Below are 27962 nucleotides of genomic sequence, written 5' to 3' on the forward strand. Positions count from 1 at the left end.
CATAAAATTATGTACGAATCAAGAAACTGAATCTCTATTAGCTACAGTCCTTTCAGATTTCATAAAGGATATTTACTACCAACGATTACCTACTCTTCCTCACAATGTTGACGGGATCCAGTATCAGTGAAAAGAGTTGGAAAGAGGATGAAGAAGAAGTAGACAACAGCTTGTACGATGAAGCCCAGATACAGTGGAGTGACTGCATTTTCATACCATTTAACCCATTATTCCAATTTCTCGTACTTCTTTGCGTACTCCATAAGACTTTTCTGGTAAGTCAAAATGTTGCCGTATGATTCCTCCACCATTCTGTTTGCCGTGGATGTTGTTAGAGACGAGTTAGGGAATAAGCAGTTTTACCTAGTGCAAAAAATGTGGTCCAAGCTGATTGCCTCAGTAAGTTAACGAAGCTCGTAGGAGCTTCCAATTATCACGATGGAAGGTTTATTACCAGTGGTTTATCATCGACCGCTGGCAAGCAAAAACCTTTGGCTCAGAGGTTCTCTATCTCATTTTGGGCTGGTGTAACGTTTAAGTTGAAACGTTGCAGGTAATGTGATGTAAGAGGCAAGTTAAAATATTGTATTAAATAAAGCTTACAATTTTTTCATAATAACATATAATGTAGGTATATGAGGGTAGAGGATGTGAGTTTAGCGTAAGACACGTGTTCCAGTAAGTAAAATTGCGTGAATTTTAGCATTTTAAATGCAAAAATGTCTGGCAAATTCTTTAGTGGCTGCCTGCCCGATACAATTAATTCAATTCAATTTCTTTAAGGCTCCTAAAACTTAATCTTATAAAATATTGGAGTCTTTGTTGTGACAGTAATAAACGAAGTCACTGAATAAACGAGTAGTTATCATTTGCATCAAACGGTTTTGATTATTAGTTCAGCTGACAAATGGGTTATAAGCATAACTAGCTATGCTTTGGACATTCGCTCCTGATGATAATATGAATTTTTCAATTCGAACCAGTAGTTCTTGAGATTAGTGCGTTCAAACAACCAAACTCTTCAGCTTTATAATATTAGTATAGAAGTTGCAATGAAGTGATTATTTGTTTCAGGGTCCATTAGATGGGTGTTTCAACATAACAATGTGCTCTAGTGTCTTCGACTATAACATCATTACGCAGGGTATAAGATATTTTTATATGGTGTTTGCAAACGGCATATACTTTTTGGACACTTTCCTTCATATTGTTCACAGGTATGATTTCATTCTACTGTGTTTTATTTTCTATTAGTATTTATATGCCGTGTGGTTCTCAGCACTTTGAAAAGGATCATTCCATCTTTTTTCCATGGATGTTTCTTCTCCAGGTGAGGATGTAACCGAGATTAATGGTACGAGAAAGATTATTTTGTTTGTTTGTTTGTAATATTTTTATTGCACAGAAATTTACACAGTTACCAGAAAAAGTACATGAAAAAGAAATAAATCACATGCAATGGCGGACCTATCTCATGAATTAATGACTTATTTTGAATGTTTTTCTACTATGCGATAACTGAATAATTTTTATTATAAAGAATATTCTTACATACATACATATAATCACGTCTTTATCCCATCGCCTAAAAGAAGAATCCCAAGTTTATAAATTATCCCTTGAATGGGAACGATATGGAGTGGTCCTATTCTTTTTTCTATTGGTGCCGGGAACCACACGGCACTAGAAAGAATATTCTTTGGATATTTTATTGCTCTTTACATATTTGTCTTGTGTGAAATAATGCTTGACTGACGTTGGTAAATTTGGCCGTACAGTCTTTTCAACTGCAAAACGTGGGCGACTGGCTGAAGATCAAGTCAAAAGCACACGATACCCTCCGCGATCTCTTCCCCTCCGGGAAAGGGGCGTGATTTTGTGTGTTTATGTTTTTTTTTTTTTCAATAAACAGACAAGTTACTGATAAAGCGGTGAGAAGGGAGCACCTACCAAAATCAGCAGTGTTAATATTAATAGATGTTCTATCGCTGATACCCTTCGACGAGTTGTTGGCGCCTGACACGTGTGTCATTACATTCTGGCCGCACATCATGAGTTTCCTGGAATTTATCATGTAAGTTTTATTGACGTGTAGGCAACAAACATACATACATATAATCACTTCTATATCCCTTGCGGGGTAGACAGAGCCTACAGTCTTTACAAGACTGATAGGCCGCGTTCAGCTATTTGGCTTTAAGATAGGATTGAGATTCAAATAGTGACAGGTTGCTAGCCCATCGCCTAAAAGAAGAATCCCAAGTTTATAAGCCTACCCCTTAGTCGGCTTTTACGACATCCATGGGAAAGAGATGGAGTGGTCCTATTCTTTTTAGTATTGGTGCCGGGAACCACACGGCACTGCCGGGAACCACACGGCACTGCCGGGAACCACACGGCACTGCCGGGAACCACACGGCACGTCTGTAGGCAACCTTCTTGGTATACGCCATAGCAACGGTTGCTAAAGGTTGCCTACAGACGTGTTAGAGCACACTCTGGGCGTCTTTCTCGCGTCGTCAGCACGGCGGATTAAGGGAAATCTCGCCCACAAGAAATCTGCACCGTGAACGCCGTGTAGACGCTACCAAGACGATGATGCTCGTAAGACGCCATTACTGCCGTGTGGTAGCCAGCGCCGTGTGTAGTGTTGCAAATCGATAGTCAACTATCGATACTTTCGATAGCCGAGTTACCGTAATTACTATCCATACATACATACATATGGTCACGTCTATATCCCTTGCGGGGTAGACACAGCCAAAAGTCTGGAAAAGAATGAATGGCCACGTTCAGCTTTTTTCCTTAATGATAGAATTGAGATTTGAATAGTGACAGGTTGCTAGCCTATCGCCTAAAAAACAAATCCCAAGTTTTTGAGCCTATCCCTTAGTCGCCTTTTACGACTTCCATGGGAAAGAAATGAAGTGGTTTTATTATTTTTTGTATTGGTGCCGGGAACCACACGGCTATACTATACACGGCTAATTACTATCCACCACATTTCTATTCTAAGTCTGGATAGTTTTGAAGTTGGCGTTGTTGAAGAAAATGCTGCAGTACAGTTCTTTACCGCTTCTTTTGCACTGACGCTTCGGGAGCGGCAATAAACTTTGTTTTAAGTACCTAATTTATTTTATATCAAAAATTTACACAATTACAATGAAACAGTACATAGTTATAAAACAAATAAATCACTTGCAATGGCGGACTTATCCCATGAAGGGATCTCTTCCAGTTTCAAAGCTTTTCAGTTTTTTTTGAAGACTGTTAGCTCTGCCTACCTCGTATGTTATATGCCATGACATCTAGTGCAAGCTTTTACGCTGCAAATAGGCACATTCATCTAGTTCAAGTTTTTTTATGGTCTGGTAGGGAATAAAAAAACATATTCTGTACCAGCTGCTCTTTTTCCCGTGCGGGATGTAAAAGGCAATCAAGGGAAAGGCTTAACTAAAATTGTCACAATCTGAATTCTATTATTCCATAAATAAGCCAAAAATATCGTTCTGGCACCCGAAACAGATGACCTTGCATGATGTGGCTAGTAAAAAGATGTAGTCTCTGTGGACCACTCCGTGAAAGAGGCGTAATTTTTTAACTTTGTGTGTATTATTCTTTCAGCATATACAGGGTTGTAGAATACTTTGAACTGACTAACACGCATACATGTTGGAAGCTGTATGCTGGATACACACTCACAATTATTTTATGTGTGAATTTCCTTACGTGTATGATGTTACTATTAACGTTTCATGGACTCTGCGCAGATTGCAAAGGAACAGAGTATTTTTATGATTGGAGAAAGTACGCCGTTCAGGTAATCATTGTTCGTAAGGTAATCAAAAATCTCATGAAATATCGTTGCCGCAGGGAAGGTAATCAACTAATATACTAAGTGTACTACTAAAATCTCTTTTCCTGTGTTAAGTTTCTACGATGTTATGGTGAGGAAAACATCGTTAGGGTGAGCACATTTAAGCAACTGGATATGTAGTAAGTAAGTAACCACGAGACAAGAAGGTAGATTGTGACTAGGAGATGTCAGCTAAGAAACGACTTTTGGAAATTCTCGCGCGAACTCAAGTTATCGGGATTTGTCGATTCATGCGGGCGAAAGATGCGGGCGCTTTTAAATTAATAAGCAAAAATATACATTTTTTAAGTTTTCTTTTTTATTTTCAGAACGAATCCGTGAGTGATAAATTCGCATGGTACTTTTATGGCTATCAATACGTAATGTCGTATATTATACATCATGTATTTAATGAGACAAAACCATCGACATTGCTTGAATTCGGGATCGCTTGTGCTCTGATGTGTTGTGGCTGTATACTTGACATCGTTCTGTTGTTGCCCAAGTTATTTTCCGAAGCCATTTTATCACTTAGATGGATCTCCACGTTTCACCCACATGTCGATAAGCTGATACAAGAAACGAAGCGCAGAAACCCATCTCCTACGGCCCACGTCAGTGTTAGAAATTTCTACAACTTAATGTGGACACAACGGGTTGGAATCATCAACATACCGCATATTCTGACCGAGCTACCGAGATATCTACGAATTGATATCCAACAAGACATGATATGGCCTGTTTTCTTTCACAGTCCCACACTGAGGAAGACATCCAGTCCGTACAAGAGATTTATCAGTGATTTAATACGACTAGACTACAAGTTACCTGGAGCAAGGTTTTTTGCAGGACCACATTCGAATACACATTTATATTACTTGAAATCGGGCATCGTACAACTGATTTCTACAGATGACGGGTCGACACCTCTGCTATCAGTGTCGGGAGGTACTCTTTTTGGAGATATAAGTTTCATCATCCCTCCTCTAAAAAGAAAAATAAAAGTTAAATGTTTAACGTACTGCGAAGTACTATATATAACACGAAGTGATTTATTGAGAAGTTTACATCGATATCCAGACGATAGAAAAAACGTCTTTCAGTTAGCAAAAGATAAAATGCAACATGCTAAGACCCTGTACAGCTGCAAACAAAACGTAAAAGGTTTGGACAGAGCGGAGGACGAAGGCTTGGACTGGGTCAAGAGACGATGGTGGGAGATATCAGATTGCGTTGATTCTTACAAGAAAAAATCCAAGCTATCTCAAAAATGTGAGATGCCTTCCGAGGAAACGTTTTACCACTGTGCCAAGTATCTCGGTCAACTGGTCCTGTGTAATGATTCACAATTGAAAAAGTCATCATTATTTGTAAATGACAAGTTTCCGTGGGTATTGGCGCGCAATACGACGTTTAGTCACATATGGCATTTCATTATCGTTATGGTTGTAATCTTCGTGTTAATTACATATCCACCAAACTTGTGTAAAACACAATTGCCCCCGTGGTTTCTTAATATGCAATATTTTTCGGATTTTTTTTACATCGCCGACATTTTCGTATCTTTGTCTACATCAGTAAATACCGACGAGTATGGCGCTTCAGATTTCGCTTCAGTTATGTTGGTCAGATTCAAGAAGCCTAGTTTTGTTTTGGATGTACTGGCGGCTTTGTGGATAGAAATTATTTCAATTTGGGTTGGGAGTCCCCAATACTATTATGTATGTCAGTTTAATCGGCTAATTAAAATATATATATTGTTTGACAGCAGTGGACGCAATTGGAGCATAGGCCAAGACCACATATTCCCAGTATATGTCAGAATTATTTTGAGTTATTTTTCATACCTGTACATTACTGCATTTGTAACATTCTTGATGATTCGTTATTATCCCATTTTTAGTCCTAGCTATTTTTTTGGAACATTCCACTGCGATGATAATAATTTATCTGAGAGAGACTGTGCTTTCAAGAGCCTTGAGAGTGTAATTGTTGCAACACAATTCGTGTTTGAATACACGTATTCTGAAGTTCAACCAAATACCATGATAGACATAGCCGTTTACATGATAATATGTTACCATGGATATCTTATAGCCATGTACTGCAAATCTATATTTATCGCAGGAATGTATTTGAAGTTTAGAGATAGAGTGAACTATCAGAGATTCGTGACTACATTGAGGAGTTATTACCGCCATCACACTATTCATAAGAATTTAATGCTAAGACTGGAGAGATATTTGGAGTGTCATTGGAAACATCACCACGGAGTAGATGTTCTAAATCCAAATAAATTGAAAGATGAGCCATACGATATATTCTGGAAGGTGCAGGGTGAGGTGGCTGAAAAGATTATTGGCGAATCAGACGCTTTTTACGACGCAGACCCGTCGCTTGTTAGAGAGCTAGCTTATATCGCTAAGTTCTTAATAATGCCGCAAAATGCTACAATGTTTTTGTTCGGTGTGATATGTAAAAATATTACTTGGATAGTTCGAGTAAGTGATTTTGAAATTTTTTAAGAATTTATTCTTTCTTCACTCCGCGAAACGATATGACATAGATTTATTATGGGCATAGTAGCGGATAGTATTTTTTTTTTCAGGGCTATGTGAAATGTGAGTACCACAACGAAAAAGGAGATGTGCTGAAGAGGTTTTATGGACCTGGTGATATGATCAGTATGACTCCCGTTTTGTTAGGGAAACCATCGATTCGGACGTATGTTGCATATACAGATTGTGAGGTAAGAAATGTGTCTTATGTTCTGTCTCTCTCTATCTCTGTGGTTAACGGCAGAGTAAGAAAGGGAGGAAAACTACTTCTTATGAACTTTCATCGCTTTTTGTGGATGGCGCTTAATTCCCGCGAGCGAAACTCCGCAGAAGCTAGCAGCTATATGATTTGATAATTTCTTTCAGATAATACACATTAGAGTGACAGATTTTAACAATATCATGAAACGCTATCCGCATGAATGGGTCTACCTAACGAATACTATAAAGGAATTCACTTCTCAATTCGATGAAATCTATGACAATTATATCATAAAGCATTCCGATGTAAGTCTGCTCTGCATCTTATTTTAAAGCTTATTTCTTCAAGGGCTTCAAGAATTCGAATTTCGGCCAGGGCATGATGGGAACGAAATTTTTATGTTTGACCAGGGTCTGGAATGTGTATCTATATAAGTATTTGTTATAAAGTATAGTATCGTTGAGTTAGATACTCGTAACACACGTCTCGAACTTACTTCGCGGCTAACTCAATCTGTGTAATTCGTCTCGTATATACAGGGTGACATTTGAAACAACTGTATCCTTTTGTCGTTTGAGCCTATTTTTATTTAAATTAAACGTCATCATTTTCACATTTAAAATACCCTCAAAAACTACGTCACACGCTTTAATACAGACTAATACTACAAAAAGAAATTAAAACTAAACATGTAAATAAATGTCTGAAAAATAAATTATTTTTCTAGTATCATGTTCAAGTACAGTACAGAGTTGTCGAGATCGCTCAGCTGAATGAATTTTGTCGTTGACCTCTGAATCTTACGCGTCGCTTTTCCGCCGGCCGGGGTGATATGACGTATTTAAGATCGTGGATTTTGATACTTTTATTTTTTTCGTACTTTCTGAAATATGAACCGATAATTTTCTTTTAACGTTTTTAAATATCCTTTAGATGAGTACACTTAACAGTTAAATTTATGCAGTTGAATTAAAAGTCACTCTGTATTTATTTGCATTGTGCATGTTTTTCTGCATGTTGCAAACATACAATTTTCATTGGAGTCGAATACTCGAAAAGCAGCAGTGCAGTTTGAAAGCGCGAACTCGTCATATTTAATAAGAACGCAGGCACGCGCTTCGAAGAGAATGTTACATCTTTTATTACATCTTGGTGCGGGCCCGTTTCCAAACTGCGCTGCTTTGACCTGCTTTTGGTGTCTCTCTTAGCAATTGATGACTTGCTAGTCAATAACCTATAACATTCTGAATCTAAATTAGTTGAGATCCTTCTTCTAGGCCATGGGCTAGCAAAGAATCTCAATTCCATCGTGAAGCCATACAGCTGAACGTGGTCCTTTAGTCTTTTCAAGATTGTTGACTCTGTCTACCACGCAAGGGATATAGACTTGATAATATGTAAGATGTATTTCAAAACTTGGTGTAAACTCGCGTGTAAAAATATATATATCGCGTGTATAAATAACAACATAAACATAAAATCACGCCTCTTTCCCGGAGGGGTAGGCAGAGACTACCTCTTTCCACTTGCCACGATCTCTGCATACTTCTTTCGCTTCGTCCACATTCATAACTCTCTTCATACAAGCTCGGCGGTTTCGGGTACTTTTGACCTGACCCTTTACCAGGACGTCCTTAATTTGATCAAGATACGTTCGTCTAGGTCTTCCCACTCCGACCTTTCCCTCCACACTCTCCTTGTATATCTGCTTAGTCAACCTGCTTTCATTCATCCTCTCCACATGACCGAACCATCTTAACATACCCTTTTCTATTCCTGTAACTACATCTTCTTTCACATCACAACATTCCCTTATCACGCTGTTCCTTATCCTGTCACTCAATTTCACACCCATCATACTCCTTAACGCTCTCATTTCCACTGCATTTATTCTGCTTTCATGCTTCTTTTGCCATACCCAACTTTCACTCCCATACATTAATGTCGGGACCAACACGCCCCTGTGCACAGCCAGTTGAGCCTTTTTGGATAGTTTCTGACTGCTCATAAAGGCATGCAAAGCTCCATTCACCATGTTCCCCGCGTTCACTCTCCTTTCAATATCACTATCATACTTGCCATCTGATGTAAACTTTGATCCTAGATATACAAACTCTTTCACTTGTTCCACTTTTTCTCCTCCAATCAAAATATTACATGCTGTCATTTCTTTCTCCATTTCAAAAACCAGTGTTTTAGTTTTACTTACGTTCACTTTCATTCCTTTCTCTTTTAAAGCTTCATGCATACAGTTTACCATCTCCTGTAACTCCTCCGCTGATGACGCCAGTATAACCTGATCGTCGGCATAGAGCAGACATTTGACGAGTAACTCATTCATCCTTAATCCACTTTTAGACTCTTTCAAATCTGTCAAACAGCTATCCATAAATAGGTTGAACAGCCACGGTGACGCAACACATCCTTGCCTAACGCCTTTCTCAATCTTAAACCACTCAGTGTGCGCTCCGTTTATCCTGACACAAGCACTCGAATCCTCATATAAGGATTTCAGTGCTCGTATCAAGAGACTGCTCACCCCATGCATAGAAAGTGCTGACCACAATTCATTCCTCTCAACTCTGTCATAGGCCTTTTCCAGATCTACGAATGTGCAATAGACTTTTTGACTCTTGGCCAAAAACTTTTCGGCTATGCACCGCAAGGAAGAGACCTGATCAGTACATCCCATTCCCTTTCGAAATCCCGCTTGAGCATCCCATATTTTGTCATCAGTTTCATTCCTGACTCTATTAATCAATACCTTAGCATACAATTTGCCGACGACGCTAAGCAGGCTTATACCACGATAATTTTTGCAGTCCAGCTGTGACCCTTTTCCTTTGTAAAGTGGCACGATAACAGCCTTACACCAATCTTTTGGTACTCGGCCGCTTCTCCAACACAAATTGAAAAGGCAGTACAACTGACTAGCTACTACGCCTTTTCCTGCTTTAAGCATCTCGACCGACACTCTATCACACCCAGCAGCCTTTCCCGCTTTCATACTCTTAAGTGCTTCCACAATTTCGAACATTTCAATTTCGCCTTCCATCTCATTCTCTTTTTCTTCGCTATAGCAGAAATCTTTCTTATTTCCTTCCTTTTTTTCAAATAAACTTTCAAAATAGTCCTTCCATATCTTTAGTACACATTCTTCTCCTTTCACAACGCTACCATCCTGGCATCTGATCCTAGTCAGCTCTCTGGTTATAGTATTTCCTCGGGCTGACCTTACGGATTTCCAGAATACTTTCAGATTTGACTGAAAGTCTTCCGATAGCCTTTTATCAAAATCCTCTTTATACTCTTCTTTCTTTCTAATCACAGCTTTCTTAACCAAATCTTTCATTTTCTTATATTCCTTACGTGCTTCATTCACATCTTCATCTATAACCTCTTGCATTCTTAAGTTAGCTTTTGCTGCTAACAAATCCAGCCATGCTTTCTTCTTTAATCGCACAAGTTCTTGCACATCTTTACTCATCCACGCATTTTTGTGATTTTTTCCTTTCCTTCTTCTACTTACACCACACACTTCAACAGCTACTTTCACAATTCTTTCTTTAAATTCCTTCCATCCATCTTCAATATCGCTCATTTCATCTAAATCTTCAAATTCATCCTTCAGTCTATTAATATACTTCTTACCTACATCCATATCTTGCAAATTTTCTACTTTTACTCTTTCCAAAGCGCTGGTTTGCTCCCTTACCCTGTGCCGCCAGCGATTGAAGATACCCCTTATCCGGGATATCACCAGTAAATGGTCCGAGTCAATGCCAGCACCGCGATATGCACGGGTATCCAGCACTTTGTTCTTCAATCTTTCATCTACAATCACAAAGTCTATCATACTTTTTAAAATACCTTCCACTCTTGTGTAGGTGTGGATCTCTTTATGTTGAAACATTGAGTTCGACACAAAAAGATCCCACTCTAGACAAATTTCTAATACACTTCTTCCATTATCATTCACCTTTTCGTCACCAAACGCACCAAGCACCTTTTCATATCCATCACGCTTTACACCCACCCATCCATTAAAATCACCTAACATAATAATCTTCTCATTTGGCTTGGTAACTTTCAATACTTCTCTTACACTATTCCAGAACTCCTCGTTTTCGCTTTTTGCTGATGTTGTACCCCTCGAACCCACATCCCAAGGTGCATAAACACCTAGAACGAAGATCCGAGTGATTCCAACTTTCAGCCTAATCCATAGAAGACGAGGGCTGACACACTCATACTCATTCACGCACTCAGCCATTCGTGCAGAAAGAATTAGACAGACCCCTTGACAGCCTCGGCTGGTACTGGAAATTCCAGACCAATACGCCGTGTAAGGGCCGTGCTGCGTCGCGTCGCATCCTTTCCGCTTCGTTTCGTTCACGCACAACACATCCAAACGTCTTTCATCCATCATCTGGCATACTTCCTCAATCTTATCCTTCATTCCTCCTCTTACATTCATCGTCGCAAAGCGGCTTTCAGCAGACCGCATACCGCTCCCGCCGGGAACGAGACGTGATGGGGTGCGGACACCATCGCCGCCATCTAGGTGCTCTTTCAAAAAATTTGCATCCATGCGATTCCCACGAGACGCTAGGGAAAAATTTTGTCCGCCCCAGCAGAGCCCCGCATGCCAGGGTAAGGCTAGCCATTACCTGGGGGTCGCCCAACCCCATGGCGGAAGTGGCACGCTCGAGACTAGGCTCGCCCCTAGCCATGCATCCATCGGCGCGGCAGACCTTAGATTGGCAGGGATTTACATTAAAGAGGAATCCCAAGTCTATCCCTTAGTCGGCTCTTACGACATCCGTGGGAAAGAGATGGAGTGGTCCTATTCTTTGTAATGGTGCCGGGAACCACACGGCACTATAAATAACAACTCATAAATAAACCTATATATTTAAACAAGCTTACGTTTATTCATGTCAAAATAAAATTCTATATCTATACACTTTTAGTATTTACAAAAAATCCGTGAGAAGGTATTTGACGCGAAGAAGTTTAGCGATAGATCTCAGACTGCGATCGTGCAAAACACAGGCAAAATAGAAACAAAGAAGAAACCTCCTGAGCAGGCAGAATTATACGTGAGTCCCGACTCGAGGTAAGTTAATTTTATAAAAAGAGTCCATTTTTTCAATATACTTACAAATACAATTGAATAAAATAATAATGCATATATCTCATGTCGGAAATATTGTAACTTTAAAACTACTCTTTTTTCTCTTGGAGTTATTGTCGGTTAAATATTAGCCAGGGGTATACCTTTTGAACAGGATCCTCGATTGGGTGAGTAAAGTTGTTACACGAAGCGACTCCCATCTGATCTCCGCAACCAATGCAGGGGAACCTAATCCATATCTAATCATAGTTATATATCCAGTTGCGTGGAAGTACTGGTGTCCTCACGATTTTTTCCCTCACCGTATTAGTATCGGTCAGTACGCAAACTAATGTAAGTACATAAGTCTAGTTCATGACATTGAGATTTGAACTTGTCCCCTTAGAATCACCCATTTCAAACGGGTGATGCTTAGGACATCTTATCGATTTGAGTACCAAAACTATGTATAAAATAAAATTTCAAAATGTATAAGTTATCTGTGATTTGGTCTTTTAATTCTAAGCAAATATTTTTTCTGTCATTAAAAGACTTAACCCAAAGAGTATGAACCTTAAAGAGAACATTATACCTAATGACTTTCATTACTGACATAAAAATAAAAAAAATTAAATTTGGTAACAAATTAATCATACATGTAAATAATAATTCCCTTTTTCAGTTTGATGAAATTTTGGATGGTATTTAGAGCACTAACAGTGTTGATATCGATTGTAACGGTGGCTTTATTAGGTAAGATTGCATTTCTTGCCCAGAAAACAATATAATCTATAAATATTAATAAAATAGTGAAAAAAATCGCTTGTCCCGCAAAAAAACTGGTATACAAAATATCTCCTCCCCCTCTAAGGGGCAATTGATTGAAGGTTAATGAATTTTTACGGCAAATGTAGTCGCGGGCTACAGCTAGTGTATATATGAATCTTTTCTTTTAGGTGGTGGTGGTGTGTTCTACAGATGGTATTTAAACTTTTTAGTGACTATTTGTGATGCAATCTCTTTGATGGATATTGTACTGAAGTTTTTTGTAAGTATAAATCCGAAACTCACACTAAAATTGTTATTAAAAATACGAAAAGTAAGTTAACAATTGTAATGTTATAACTGCTTTGAACTGTGTGGTTCCCGGCGCTAATATAAAAAAGAATAGGACCACTCCATCTCTTACCCATGATATCGTAAAAGACTACTAAAGGCTTATAAACTTGAGATTCTTCTTTAAGGCGATGGTCTAGCAACATGTCTCTATTTGAATCTCAATTCTATCATTAAGCCTAACAGCTCACAGTAACCTGTCATTCTTTCAAGTCTGCTCTGTCTACCCCGCAAGGGATATACAAATGAATATATAAATAAATGAATGATGCCTGATGAAATATATCTTTATCTATACGTACGTTTAAAATTTTTTTTATGATTGAGATTCAAATATTGAAGCCTTTTCTCTTTGAGCGTAATAGATCTTTGAATTATTAAGAAAAAATATAGATTAAAAGGTTTGTACTGTTCATTTTCAGTTGGCTTATTACGACGAAAGGGGTATATTGATCACGTCCAGACAAAAGACAATGGCACACTACCTAACGCGTGGGTTCTGTATGGACGTCATTGGATGCGTTCCTTGGGACCATGTTCTTCAGATGTTATTATCGAGGGAGCTGGACGAGGGCTCTCTGAACTTGATCAATACGACGGCGCGTTTCGCTCATTTGTACATTTTAACCGGGTTCTTGGACTATTTAGCCGATCGACCGTCGTCTATTAGTGCAATCATTAAGGTAAGTTATGCGCACATGAGCAAACACATGTATATATATATCTATTGTCCGCGTGGAATAGTTATTTTGGGCGTCATTAAAGCCTTCAAGGATGAATAATTTTCCCCGTTTTGTTTTCACATTTTCCATTATTTCTTCGCTCCTAAAAGTTGCATCGTGATGTTACATAGCCTTAAGCCTTCCTCGATAAATGATCTATTCAACACAATAAGAATTTTTCAATTCGAACCAGTAGTTCCTAAAATTAGCACGTTTAAACAATCAAACAAATTCAGCTTTATAATATTAGTATAGATGTCTTTCTTCCATACGGGATATAGAGTCAAAGGTCTCTAAAAGATTGAAAGGCCACGTAGAGATGGATGGTTACTTGATGGAATTGAAATTCTTGCCTTATACAATGTTCGCGAGAAGTGAAATAGCTGGCTTCACACTCTGCTTTTTATGAATAACCCTGTCTGTCTACCACAGAGCTTATTTAACATACTTTTCTTCCTGGAAACTCCCACTAGAGCAAATATATCCCGGATATGTGCTAAAAATACTACATACATACATACAATCACGTCTGTATCCCTTGCGGGGTAGTCAAAGCCGACAGTCTTGAAAAGACTGGCCAAGTTCAGCTGTTTGGTAGTTGGTGGTTCAGCTTAATGATAGAATTGAGATTCAAATAGTGACAGGTTGCTAGCCCATCGCCTAAGAAAGAATCCCAAGTTCTTAAGCCTATCCCTTATTTGCCTTTTACGACATCCATGTGAAAAAGATGGAGTTGTCGTATTCTTTTTTGTATTAGTGCCGGGAACCACACGGCACTGAAAAATACTTTTTTTTTCAGATTGCTAAATGGCAAGTCATAACGCTTCTTCTAACACTCGCTGGTAGCCATTTTCTCATAACTAACTGCATAAATTTCACTTTTGATAATGATGACAACCTTGTGAATATGACTCGTCTTGATACTTGCTGGCTACCTTCTTACATGACGATTGATGACCGCCCCACCAACGATCAATTGAAAATGGTGAATAGTTTTTATTTTGTAATACAGCAAATAGAGTTATAATACGGTTCTCTTCCAAACTTTAGAAGGCAGCAGAGCAGAGAAGCAAAAACATATGCGTATAACGTGCGTTCAAACAAACAAACTCTTCAGCTTTATAATATTAGTATAGATGATACCGATACGATGCTGATAAAAAGGTAAGGTAGGGAACTCGTGCGCAAACATGAGAAGTATGCAATGTTATACGACTAAGTTCTGTTTCCTGTTGTTAATACCAAACCTTTCTTATCATTGTAACTGTTTCAAATTTTGTGTTTTAATATTTTATTTCTTTTTTTTTATTTCAGTTATTTGCGCATAGTATAAATTTGGCGCAGTCGGGTTTGTTGGGTATGAATTTAGGGAAGTTTAGAATAAGAGAGAAAGGAAATATACTAGTAGCAATCAACTTATTCGTACTTGGAGTAGTGAATTGGTATGTAGCTTACATTAAGAGTGATAAAGAATCCTTACATGTATACATATAGTCACGTCTATATCCCTTGCGGGGTAGAGAGAGCCGACGAGAGTGCAGTCTTGAATAAACTAAAAGGCTACGTCAATCTGCATTGATTAATGATGGAATTGAGATTTTATTAGTGACACTTTACTAGCCCATAGCTTAGAATAATCCTGAGTTAAGCTTTTTCCTCAGTCGCCTTTTACGATATCCATAGAAATTATGGAGTAGTCCTATTATGAAGTGGTGCTATTCTAAGGTGCCGGGAACCACACGGCAAAGAATCTTTATTTATGGTATCCTTAGGTATTTGTAGGAAACGAGTTTTTTTTACATTATCTTGCTGTAATTAGTCCAGGTCGCGCCCTTTCTAAATTGAATAGTTAGGTACGCTTCCAGGAATAAAATACAGGAAAACTATCTGACCTCCGTGGTTGGGTTTACTACTTATGCGTAGGTCGCCTCTTACGATATCCATTTTAAAATGAATTGAGATTCAAATAGTGACAGGTTGCTAGCCCATCGCCTAAAAGAAGAATTCCAAGTTTATAAGCCTCTCCCCATATGATAAATAATACAACCAACTTAAGGAAAAGAATACCATGAGCAATCGTCAGACTTTTTTGGCCGGGCATGAAAAAGGTCATTCGAGGTCATTTTTCATTAAAATATGTTTTTAATAGTTGGTTGTTATTGGTTGGTTATATTTTCAATATGGTAAACTTGTTATTTGTTCAAAGGTTTGTCGTTGCATACTCATTGACGTTATTAGTACTTATATCAAGGAGCGATACATTATTCCAACATGGCGTTCGTCAGTTACAAACATTTTTAACTGCAGAAAGAGTCGAAAAGAAACTTATTAAGAGAGCAGTAGCTCATTTCAGCTACTGGTGGATAAGGTAAATTAATTATCATTATCATTACCCTAGGGAGGATCCGAGGTCAATGTCCTCTCATCTCTAAAGAGCAATCACTGGTACAATATGACCAGGATCCCGACTTGGATATTATTTATATATTATTGACGTTAACCTAACTTAAGTATAATAATGATATCTACTACCGCTTCCAAAGCGGCGGAACAAACTACACTGAAGAATTTCGTTAACTCTGTTGCTTTTCAAACTATTAGGAGAGGATCCTGGATTGGGTCATTCGGGATTATAATTGAAGCGACTTCCGCCTGACCTCCGCAACCTTTGTAGGGAAACCTAACCTATATTGTAATGGTAAAAGAGTAACAGGATAAATCATATGGCACTGACGTTCTGATAAATAGTGTGCGGTAAGCTACTATCGCCCTCATGTCATCAATGCGTCATCTAATTAAGTATCGTATTAAAATAATATATACCTTTTGTTTTTACAGGACCAAAGGCATTAATATTCATACTTTGATATTCGATCGTATGGGAGTCATTTTCAGGCAAGATCTGAGTTACTACTTCTACAAAGCGTAAGTATACTTTTCATGAGGTTCTTACTATTATTTACTAAGTTTTGGTTTGAGAACACTTATAAAGTTTAAAAAGGATCATTTAATTAATTTTCTAATATAAAAATTACATAGTTGAACACATTCTTTTGAAACATCTGATCAAATTTTATTAAAGTATTCTTAATTTACAAATTAATAAAGGTTCATTGTATTTGGTACCCACTTATGCATGTTATTTTGGTTGTCAATTAATCAGTAATTTTTATGACATAGGGTTAAATATTTTTCTATTTCGGTATAGAATCCATAGACAACATGGCATTTCAGTTTTTTCGAGACTCATGGCTCTACCTACCTTAGGCCCTAAAAGGACAAAAAAGGCCCTATAAAGGATAAAGACGTGATTTATCTATATATATAAAACTCTTCCGTTACTGAGTGACTGACTGACAGACAACGCACAGTCGAAACTACTGGTCGTAGACAGCTGAAATTTGGAATGTAGGTTCCTTGGGATATGTAGGGGAGCACTAAGAAAGGATTTTTGGAAATTCAACCCCCAAGGGGGGGAAAAGGGGTAAAAACGTTTCTATGAAAAATCTTATTCCTTGGGTTTATAAACTTGAAACTTGGCATGAACACGTACATAGGCAAGTAAATATGTTTGACATTATAAGTTTTTTCAAACTACCCTCCAATCGTGGTTTAGGGGGTGCGATTGGGTGACTGATTTATTAACGCACAGCCGAAACCGCTCGGTATAGGAGTCTGAGATTTTGAACAGAGGTTCCTTTAGTAACATAAGTGAGCACTAAGAAGGGATTTTTGAAATGTCAACCCCCAAGGGGGGGAAACGGGATAAACTGAGCCGGGGCTGCGGGAAAGTTCTAACGAGATACCGTGGCCCCGGAACGCAAAGGGCAACTGAAGGAACGAGGTGGGTTTTAGTCAGTAAAAGTCTGACACTCCCTTCCGTTCCACCCAGAGCGGGAGAGGTCATTTGATGATTTCCCATCCTTAAAAAAAAAGACTTTGTATGACAACTTTCAGTCGTCTCTTTAACATACATAATAACATACATAATTATGTACATACATGCATAACATTAATAACATCACGCCTTTAAATCCCTATTTTGTGTTAACACTACCCATACAAACAGCTACGAAATTTGTCCGCATCCATTTTCACCTAAATTCTTAACGTTAATGAGATTTACTTTTTATTATCAGGTCAACCTAATAGCCTCACATGTACGTATAACTTCGTAAGAATTTTCTTTCAACTCCTAACCGTTGAGGAGTTGTACCTTCCATCATCAGCTCATTCACATGGGATGATGACTATCAGACGCAAATACTTAAACAGATCTATGAAATTGTCAAAAACGTAATTGCCTGTAAATTTGAGGTTTGCCCTTGATTTCCCTGGAATACCATCATCAGATCCTGACTAGGTAACAACGGGACCAACTTGAAAGTATACTCTACCGAACAAAAAAATAATCACGTAAATCGGTCTATAAATCTCGGCGTAATCGGTATGCATAAATAAAACACCCGAAATTTATTTTATCATTAAAAAACGCTGTATATAACCGAATTACACGTGGGCGAAGCCGCGGGCGGAAAGCTAGTATCTTATAAATTATGTACACAAACCGATGCCTTTTTTTACATTGTCCTGTCGTGGGCCTACTGCAAGAAATTTCTTAAGAAATAAGTAATAAATTTCTCCTTATAGACAAAGTTCAATTATGATTTTTTTCTTTGATGTACATAAATATATAAAGAAATAAAATAATATTGTTGTGTATGTATTGTATCATTGTTATATTTTTTAGAACATATGCCTCTTTAGACACATTGCTTGGAGGTGGTGAACAGTTCCAAAGACAATTGTCGAGTCAGAGCTCCCAACTTTATTTTATTCCACGCGAAGAAATCATGAGAGAAATGGATTTGATGCCTTACATTTATGTCGTGCATAGAGGGAGAGTGATTATATCTCAAAATGAAGAAAAAATTACCATTTTGACAAAGGTAATTTGCACTTAAGGTTAGCCCAGGGTCCACTTATATAACGTAGGCGATTTATTTATTAAATAAATAATGGCATTATATACTTAGTAGATGCCGTGTGGTCGGGAAACACATGCCGTGTAGTTCCCGGCACCAATATAAAAAAGAATAGGGCCACTGCATCTCTTTCGTCGTATATGTCGTAAAAGGCGACTAAGGGATAGGCTTACAAACTTGGGATTCTTTATCTAGGCGATGCGTTAGCAACCTGTCACTATTTGAATCTCAATACTATTATTAAACCAAATAGCTGAACTTGGCCATTCAGTATTTTCGAAACTGTTGGCTCTGTCTACCCCGCAAGGGATATGGACGTGACCATATGCATGTATGTACTTAGTAACAATGAACAATAAAAATAGAATCTGTGAATAAAATCCTATCCTAAAGTTAGTCTTGGATAAATACTCACCTCTCTGGAGGGAAACTCGGGATGAACCATATGACCATGTCATGTCTTCTAGATTTGATAAGTCATGTTTCTACACGAAGGGACTCGAAGGTAATTTAACTCAAATTGCATCTTGGTCACATATTAACATGCCTGAATTTTCTCTAACTGTGAGAGTATCGGTTAGCAAACACGCCATGCAGTAGCTTTTCAGTATATTCGGGACTGAGGCTCTGTGCACCCCGTAAGGATATAGATGATATATGTATGTTTGTTACAGGGTGCAATATTTGGCCAACTGTCTGGTACCGTTCCTCGGCCAGTCAAAGTGAGTGTGACGGCGGACGGGTACACTGATGTCTTGCAAATGTCTATAAAGCATTTCGATGAAGTTCTCACTGATAAAGTTAGTTCATTCATTCATTCATTCATATAATCACGTCTATATCCCTTGCGGGGTGGATAGAGAGAGCGGTCTTGAAAGACTGATAGGCCACGTTCAGCTATTTGGCTTTAAGATAGAATTGAGACTCATATAGTGATAGGTTGCTTGCCCATCGCCTAGTAGAAGAATCCCAAGTTTATAAGCCTATCCCGTAGTCGCCTTTTACGACATTCATGGGAAAGAGATGGAGTGGTACTATTCTTTTTTCTATTAGTGCCGGGAACCACACGGCACGGTTAGTTCATTCATTCATATAATCACGTCTATATCCCTTGCGGGGTAGACAGAGAGAGAGCAGTCTTGAAAGACTGATAGGTCACGTTCAGCTGCTAGGCTTAGTGATAGAATTGAGATTCTAATAGCTAGCCCATCGCCTAAAAAAATTATCCTAAGAAAAGAATCAAGTTGTTAAAGAAAATGCTGCAGTGCAGTTTGTTACCGCTTCTTCTGCACTGACGCCTTGGAAGCGGCAGTAAACTTAGTTTTTAAGTAATATATTTGACGTCAACCAAGTTGTTAAACCATACGACAATTATTAAGCGATATAATAATATCCTATAATAATGAATAAAAAATTTTGAATTTTGAATTTTTTTTTGAGTTATTTATCAAAGCAAGCAAATCAATTTCGTTCAAAAATGACCATTTACATATTAAAAAAAATATATGATACTCATTATGGTGAAAAACTTATAAGGAAACTGTAAAGTATTTATTCATAATTCAAATCGGGGCAATAGTTTTTGCGTGACGCGAGTACAAAAATATAGATGGAGGGAATTTCTACATACTACAAAATCTCATTTTTGGCTTCTGTTGATCACGTTTGTATATAAATCCCCATATATATATATTTCTGCCGAAGTATTGCAACTATTTTTTTAAATCGTAATAGATAATGAGTTTACAAAATATAATCAGATTTCTTTCTCAATTTATAGATCAGGGAAAATATAAAAAACAATCCCCAATCACGTAACGACTTCATGGCGACCAAGAAAGCTCAACCTGAGAATCCTTACAACACAGTCAGATACATTTTACGAGGTCGGAAAACTATCAAATTGCCGGTATGTATCTATCACTATTCTGCTTTATATAGCGCGGCTTTCAAATAAATACTATTTTAGGACTATCTTATAATTAAAATTAATTATAATTTCCTTGTGATTCCCAGTACTTTAGAATAGGATCAGTTCATTATCTTTCCTATGTATGTCGTAAAGGCGATTAAGGCATAGGTTAATAAACTAGGGATTCTTCTTTTAGGCGATGGGCTAGCAACCAAAAGAATAGGACTACTCCATCTCTTTTCGATGGATGTCGTAAAAGGCGACTAAGGGATAGGCTTACAAACTTGTGATTCTTTTTTAGGCGATAGGTTAGCAACCTGTCTCTATTCGAATCTAAATTCCATCATTAAAGCATACAGCTGAGCGTGGCCTTTCATTCTTAGTTAGATTGTTGGCACTGCCTGCCCCTGAGGGGATAAAGCCGTGATTACATGTGTGTATGTTATAAACAAAATTTAAAGACCTTTTTGTGCCCCATGACGTACTAAAATTATTCTGAAAACTGAGCGGTGTTTCACAAGTTAACCTTAATGGACGAAAGTAACTAGAGAAGCGTAATTAACAATATTTTAGACTGTGGTAGTTTCGGTTTTTGTTATAGAATCCAGTATTAGAAGCGGCGCACGAGGGCGCACAGGGCATTTGCCCTCTTCTTTTATATATATGTATATGGCTATTACACTAATATATACATAAATATAATCACGTCTTTATTCCTTGCAGTGTAGACAGAGCCAACATCCTTGAAATGACTGAAAGTATGGCCGTATGGCCAGTAATTAATGAACCGAAATCCAAACTGTGACAGGTTACCAGCCAAGCCAACCCACGAGAAGAATCCCAAATTTATTATCCATTCCCTTAGTCACCTTTTACGACATCCACGGGTGAGAGATGCAATGGTCCTATTCTATTAGGGTGCCGAAAAACCACACAGCAAATTATATTATTCATTCCCTTAGTCGCCTTTTACGACATCTACGGGTGAGGAATGCAGTGGTCCTATTCTATTAGAGTGCCGAAAAACCGCACAGCATTACACTAATAATAAATGTTTAATTGTTTTCTCTTATTTAGTGGATGACAGTGGCGAGGGAAGCACATAGAGGTAATTGGTACAGCAGGTGGCTTTTCATAGCGTGCCTGTACGGCCCCGCCGCTACTGCGTATATGACGTTCATTCTTTTCATATTACCTCCAGGAGGCGCCTCCATTTTCTTGTCGACCACATTTATAGTTTTCGACCTAGTGCATTTGGCACATACTATATCTGAGTATTTTAATGTAAGTATTGTTTTTTTTTATGTTATAAATACTCGTATTACCGTGTCGTGAAGTACCCGGCACCAGTATAAAAAATAATAGGATCACTCTATCTCTTTTTCATGGATGTCTGTAAAGGCTACTTGGTAGGCTTATAAACAGACATCTGAACGTGGTCTATCAGTCTTTTCAAGACTGTTGGCTTTGTTTATGGACATGGACGTGATTATATGTATACATTTATGTGGACGAATACACATTGTCATGTATCACATATATTAGTATCGAGATCGATTTAGTGGTTTTGGCGTAAAAGACGGACAAAAAAACGTTCAAATACACTTTCAAATTTATAATATTAGTATGGATTCATATACAGATGTTTTTTCCCGGTTAGACATCCCACAGTGTAACTTTTTATTTTATATGAAGTCTATTGAAATATTGACATAATGATCATAATTGCTTACTTCTTATTTAAAGACATTCTTATTCTTATTTTAAAAAAATATGATTCCGACGTCTCGAGGGTAACAAATATGTATACGCGCAAATGTATGTATAGTTGAGACCTATTGTAATCAAATTTTAGGAATAAAAGATTATTATTATTGCAGTTAGAAGTGACAGTAATTGGAGACAAGTGTATGAACGTGAAAATAGGTCCCCGCCTTTTCAGAAGCTGGAAGTTCTATGTAAATATATTTTCACTGGTGGTGCCTGTAGTAACACTGATATTTGACCATTGGATCTATTATCAGATTTCGAGGCTGGCCAGATTGCATCTATTGTACGAATTTCACAAACATTTATGTAAAACTTTCAAGGTAAGATCATTTATAGGTATACGTCATAAAATCTATCACTTGCCACGAACCCAACACATTTAGATAGATAGAGAACACTTTTTATTGCACCATAAGAGGAAAAACATACATAACAGACAGATATGGTACAAAGGCGGACTTAGCACTATTGCAATCTCTTCCAGTCAACCTTTGGGTGGAAGGAAACCAAACAGGATATTAGCGCAGAGCAAATTAAATACTTCTTTCGCTTCATCCACATTCATAGGTCCGTTCGAGAGTTTAGGATTAGGGTATCCTTGATTTATAAGGCAGTTTTGTCTATTATTTAATTATTCAAAAATACACATCAACTAATCACGTCTTCATCTTTTACGGGGTAGGCAGAGCCGATTGTCTTGACAAGACTGAAATGCCACGTTGACAGGTTGTAAAACGAGGCACTTTGGCAGCGCTAGCGCACGACCGGCGCATTTCAGTTGTGTTCGACCGAGATTAGAATTTCGGCGTTTCGGCCGAGATTCGAACCCGGGACCTCCGGTGTCACAGACAAGCGGACTACCGCTACGCCACATAGGCCGTTAAATTGTAATCGTGCACGTGTAGCTGGTGCTGATTAAACGCGTGTCTCTAAAATCAGCCTTATAAAGTTAGTGACTAGAGTATAAATAATAGCGTGAGACCCTCTATATTATAGAGAAATTAAAGTTACATATTACAAAGTTGCTTTGAAAGTACCAGCTAAAACGTAGCTATTACATACTCTTCGGTACCAACTTCATTTATTAATTTCGAAAGGTATGCGGTACACATTGCGTATTATGAACACGCCATTGTTTTTTTTTTTTGTTGCGTGAACTCGTATCGGAATTATTTCATTTGTTTGGAGTGTCCAGGGGTTATATGCAAAACGTTATACAACACTTAATTTTTATTTAATGTTGATGAATTCCAGATTCGTGTGCCGTGTGGTATCTGGCACTTTGGAATAGAACCACTCCATATATTTCCCATGGATGTCGCAAAAGGCGATGTAGGGATAGGCTTTTAAAATTGGGATTCCACTTGTAGGCAATGAGCTAGCAACCTGTCACTATTTCAATCTCAATTCCATCATAAAGACATACAGCTGAACGTGGCCTGACAGTCTTTTCAAGTCTATTGGCTCTGCTTATCCCACAAGAAATCTAGACGTGACTATATGTAAATTATGTATTCCAGAGCCAATGGTCGTCGATTTCATTGAAGTTTATAATTTTGACATTGCTTTTGCATTCGATGACATGTGGTTGGATATATTTTGGCTGTAGAGGTGGTAAGTAAATAAATAATTTGAAATCTTAATATGAATTTGTCATGATCTGAGTGTATTTAAGGGGAATCTCCTCCTCAGTGTTGCTTCAAAGCCTGGGGTCAGATGAGGGAGAGCTACTAGAAGTCGCTAACAACTAAGTCTAACTCTCTCTCATCTTTGCGCATTACCAGTTGCACCCTCCACTATAGTCTTTTTTTTTGGACATTTGCAAGACAACAGCTAAGCCCGAGATAGGTTTATTTCCTTTGTTGTCGTACTGAGCTTTTTCTTGCAAACATCTTATTTTGAAAGGTCTCTTTGAATATAAAAGACCTATAGCTAACAAATCAGAATTCTAGATATCTTCTTTTAAAAAATACAATTTTTCGAAACAAACAAAATAAAATAAGAACTGAATGTAGGTCTCTTGCATTGCACATTATATGTAAGTCGACATTATTATTATTGAATTAAGAAAAAACTAATCGTTTCGTTACTTTCTTTGCACTAGAAACTCATCCGAAGGTGTTGCCAATACTTCCAACTTCACATAATCGGACCATTAACTTTGATGAATGGATGATAGCAGATCAAAGGCGTGGAGGTCAACAGTTTTTTTTAATCATAATTAATAATAATTTTGCCGTGTGGTTATCGACACAACAGAATAGGACCACTCCATCTCTTTGCTATTGATGTCGTAAGGAAAGGCTAATAAATTTTGGATTCTTCTATTAAGCGATGGGCTAGCAACCTGCCACTATTTGAATCTCAATTCCATCATAAAGCCGTACAGCCGAAAGTAGACTGTTGGCTCTGTCAACCCCGCATGGAATATAGATATTACTTTAAGTATGTATAAATGTTTATGTAGTTATTTTTTAAGGTTGTGCTCGAATCACTCGAAGTTTTTTTGATGAACATGGTTCAAGAAGAGTATCTTTCGTGACTCCAAAACACTGGTCTTCGGACTACATCGTAGCGCTGACTTTCATAGTGTTATTGCAGACACATACTACTTTGAACACTGTAAGTACACTCTTAGGCGTTATTTAAACCGGATTGTCCGTGTGGTTCTGTCGCCTTAGAACAGGTAGGTTTTGCGTGATGCGTAGTTTTAGTCTGTAATTTTATTCCGGTTGTAGGTTTTTGTTCTAGATTATTATTTATAAGTTATTAACTTATAAGTGCCGTGCACTTTAGAAAAAGAGTACTCTACTTCTTTCACTCGCATGTCGTAAAAGGCGGCTATGGGAATATACACATGCACATTCATCCAGTGCGAGCTTTTAAACTGCTCAGTCTTTTCTACCCTGTACACACTACACCTAAACTGTTGGCTCTGTCTATCCTGTAAAAAATACAGACGTTGGGTATATATTTGTATGTATAGCAAAGGAAAAGATTAAGTGTCAACTACTGAGCGTTGAAGTTTAAATTACCCATACTTTGGATTAAAATTTAAGATTTTTTAAGTATCGAAGTTCCTAATTTAAATATAGATATTTTAAACTTTTTTTTACTCAGGTCATGCAAGTGAACACCACTCAGATCTATTACAAGATTGTTATCAACTTCATTTTGTGCCTGACTAATATATGGCTCATGAGCGTGGCGGTTGGCGCTATATACACGAGGTTTCGAGAACTGTACCAGTATGACTTCAGCGTGAGGACTTTGAACATATACCTTCAACATAGCGGACTCTCCCCCTCGCTTATTCGGTCTGTGGTGGAGTATACTAACCACTTGTGGCATAGGCAAAGAGGTAAGTAAGCTCTTTTTAGAACATACTTACAAATGGACTATCTTATATGTATATAAAATTCTCGTGTCACAATGTTCGGCTTGACCGTATCTCATGAAATTTTGTGAGCATATTGAGTAGGTCTGAGAATCGGCCAACATCTACACCTTAGTGTAAAGGGTTATCCACCCTTAACATTTTTTTTAACTAGATATATAATATTTATATGGCAAAACAGCCTTTAAGACTAAAAGTCAGAAGGCGGCATCTATGGGAAAGAAAATATCCGTAAAAAACGGATAATTAAATCCTACCAGCAATTGTCCTTGTTTTCGAATAGTTTCGTTTCACTCTAAAGTGATATTGATTTAATAACTTTATTTTGACTGATCTCACTCACCTCACCTCATCATAACCATGTTTCGAATTAACCGTAATCTATCTAAATCCAGGCAACTGGCTCCCAGAACTAGCTCACCAAGCACCTGACTGTCTCCGTGAAGACATCCTCAGTGCTCTATACTTGTATCATATCCTAACACCGCCTCTGTTCAGACAACTGCCTGAGTACTTCACAAGGCAGTTGGTAGCCAGAGTTGGGAGGGTTGTTGTGTTCCCAGGTGAGTCTTTTTAGTGCTGCTAAGGTAACAAGTCGCTTTAGGAAACACCAAACTTATCCATGATCATGAAAATATATTGTCATAATTAAAAATAAGAAAACTTGCCACTTTTTAACGTTATTAATATACATTGTTTTTTTTTTAAGGGAAGTGCATAGTCCAAGAGGGTGACATTGTAGCTACAATGTACTTCATACATGAAGGTGAAGTAGAGAAATGGTACAATTTCTTCAGGTACGCAAACCTTTTTTAATTTTACATGTGCGGGAGAGAAAATGAACTATCATTTATTTCTTACTGGCCGATATTTAAATGTGATAAAGAAAAAAAAAACCATAGAATAGTTCTACATTTAAAAACTTTATGTTAAATAATTCTGTTTGTAAAGTACTAAGTACACTAAAATGAATCATTTGTTTTATTTATAACAGTCCAGAAAAGAAGTTGGCCTCATTATTGACCACAAACGGATATTTTGGATTCGTCCCAGGACTGTTCCCGAATACAAGATTCCAATATACCTACTACACACGAACGGTATGTTTGCTCCTCTCTCTTACTCATTGCCAAAACCTAATTCTATTTATTTCAAGTTGTTTTTACTTTGCCGTGTGGTGTTTCGGCACTGTAGAATAAGTCCGCTCTATCTCTTTTCCATGGAAGGTCGTTAAGGTCTACGTATAGGCGAACAAAGTTGTGATTCTTCTTTCAGGCTATAGGTTACCAACCTGTCACTATTTAAACTCAATTCCACCATTAAGCCTTCGTAGCAAGCGTAACCTTTCAGTCTTTTCAAGATTGTTGGCTCTGTCTACCCCGCAAGGGATATAGACGTGGCGATATATTTATATGTATGTTATATATTTTATTATGCTAATTTCTTTTTTGTAGGTGGTTGATCTTGTATATTTGAGATTGAAAGAGTGGCAGGATCTATTGAACGCGTATCCGGACATAAAAATGAATTTATATCAAAGTGCTAAACACCTTAAGTCCAGGGAGTTTAAGAAAGATGGAGTACCGTCACAGAAAGATTTCTAGGTATTAGTTTGTTTTATTTTTAGTGTTATTTCTGATATTAAATTATTCCCATATGTTTTGGTTTATTATTTTGTTTTTTATACATAGTTTTGACCTAAACCATATATAAATTATTTGTAAATTTTAGTAAAGTTTAAAATTTTCACTTATTGATTTACACTAGATTTTTTATAATTTTTGAAATTTAAAAGACGTATGAGGAACGGTTCGAAAAAAAAAATTTTTTTTGGATCCCCGTGTATGAAGAATTATAGGGAATAAAGGATTGACAGTGTATTTTTGAACACAGCCTATTAAGATAGCAGTCAAGCTCGCTTTTTACCCAGTAAAGGTTTCAAAGCTGAGTAATTTTATTGAATTAATTCACTCGCTTCCCCTCTTCGGAGCTAAAACAATTTCGGATAATTTGGCTTTGAATATCTTATCCAAATAACATCGGGCTATTATCGCCTTTTTATTAACGTCTGAGAAGATAAGAACCATTTTTATAGGTGCATTTACATCTACCAATTTGTGTGGGTACTTGGCATTTTTCTGGGCAAATTATTTTCAAGGGAGGTATAAATAACTGCTTATTAATTTTGGGAATTGGACCCTTAAGATTGGAATTTTAACTTAACGTTATTTCTGTTTTTTTATTTTTATTAATAACGTAATAAAATTTTCCTTAATTGGAAGAAGATAAAATATAACGAACCATTTTTTGCTCGTCGGGTTAAAAATA

The 27962-nt window shown here is 37.5% G+C and overlaps 1 protein-coding gene across 1 annotated transcript; it reads left to right on the forward strand.

Moving 5' to 3' along the window:
- Window positions 1-104: 104 nt before the first annotated feature.
- Window positions 105-27238, forward strand: LOC106129229 (uncharacterized). The gene is made up of 27 exons (XM_060947417.1): window positions 105-275; window positions 1075-1217; window positions 1913-2074; window positions 3625-3807; window positions 4167-6357; window positions 6465-6605; window positions 6781-6921; window positions 11590-11735; window positions 12415-12485; window positions 12689-12780; window positions 13271-13531; window positions 14370-14555; window positions 14885-15012; window positions 15777-15938; window positions 16409-16495; window positions 18321-18519; window positions 19230-19355; window positions 20336-20464; window positions 21545-21751; window positions 22348-22557; window positions 23758-23851; window positions 24717-24859; window positions 25358-25598; window positions 26030-26197; window positions 26344-26431; window positions 26629-26734; window positions 27089-27238. The coding sequence occupies exons 1-27, from the start codon at window positions 105-107 to the stop codon at window positions 27236-27238; spliced, it is 6126 nt and encodes a 2041-aa protein (XP_060803400.1).
- The last annotated feature ends 724 nt before the right edge of the window (window positions 27239-27962 follow it).

The sequence above is a fragment of the Amyelois transitella genome, chromosome 13, assembly GCF_032362555.1.
Source record: "Amyelois transitella isolate CPQ chromosome 13, ilAmyTran1.1, whole genome shotgun sequence".
NCBI lineage: Eukaryota > Metazoa > Arthropoda > Insecta > Lepidoptera > Pyralidae > Amyelois > Amyelois transitella.

Bases quoted from the DNA above. Each gene is read 5' to 3' on its own strand.
- LOC106129229 (XM_060947417.1), top strand. From the start codon at position 105: ATGTTGACGGGATCCAGTATCAGTGAAAAGAGTTGGAAAGAGGATGAA. The intron at 16,496-18,320 runs GTAAGTATACTT...TATATTTTTTAG, and splicing joins AGTTACTACTTCTACAAAGC to AACATATGCCTCTTTAGACA. The intron at 26,735-27,088 runs GTATGTTTGCTC...TCTTTTTTGTAG, and splicing joins ATACCTACTACACACGAACG to GTGGTTGATCTTGTATATTT.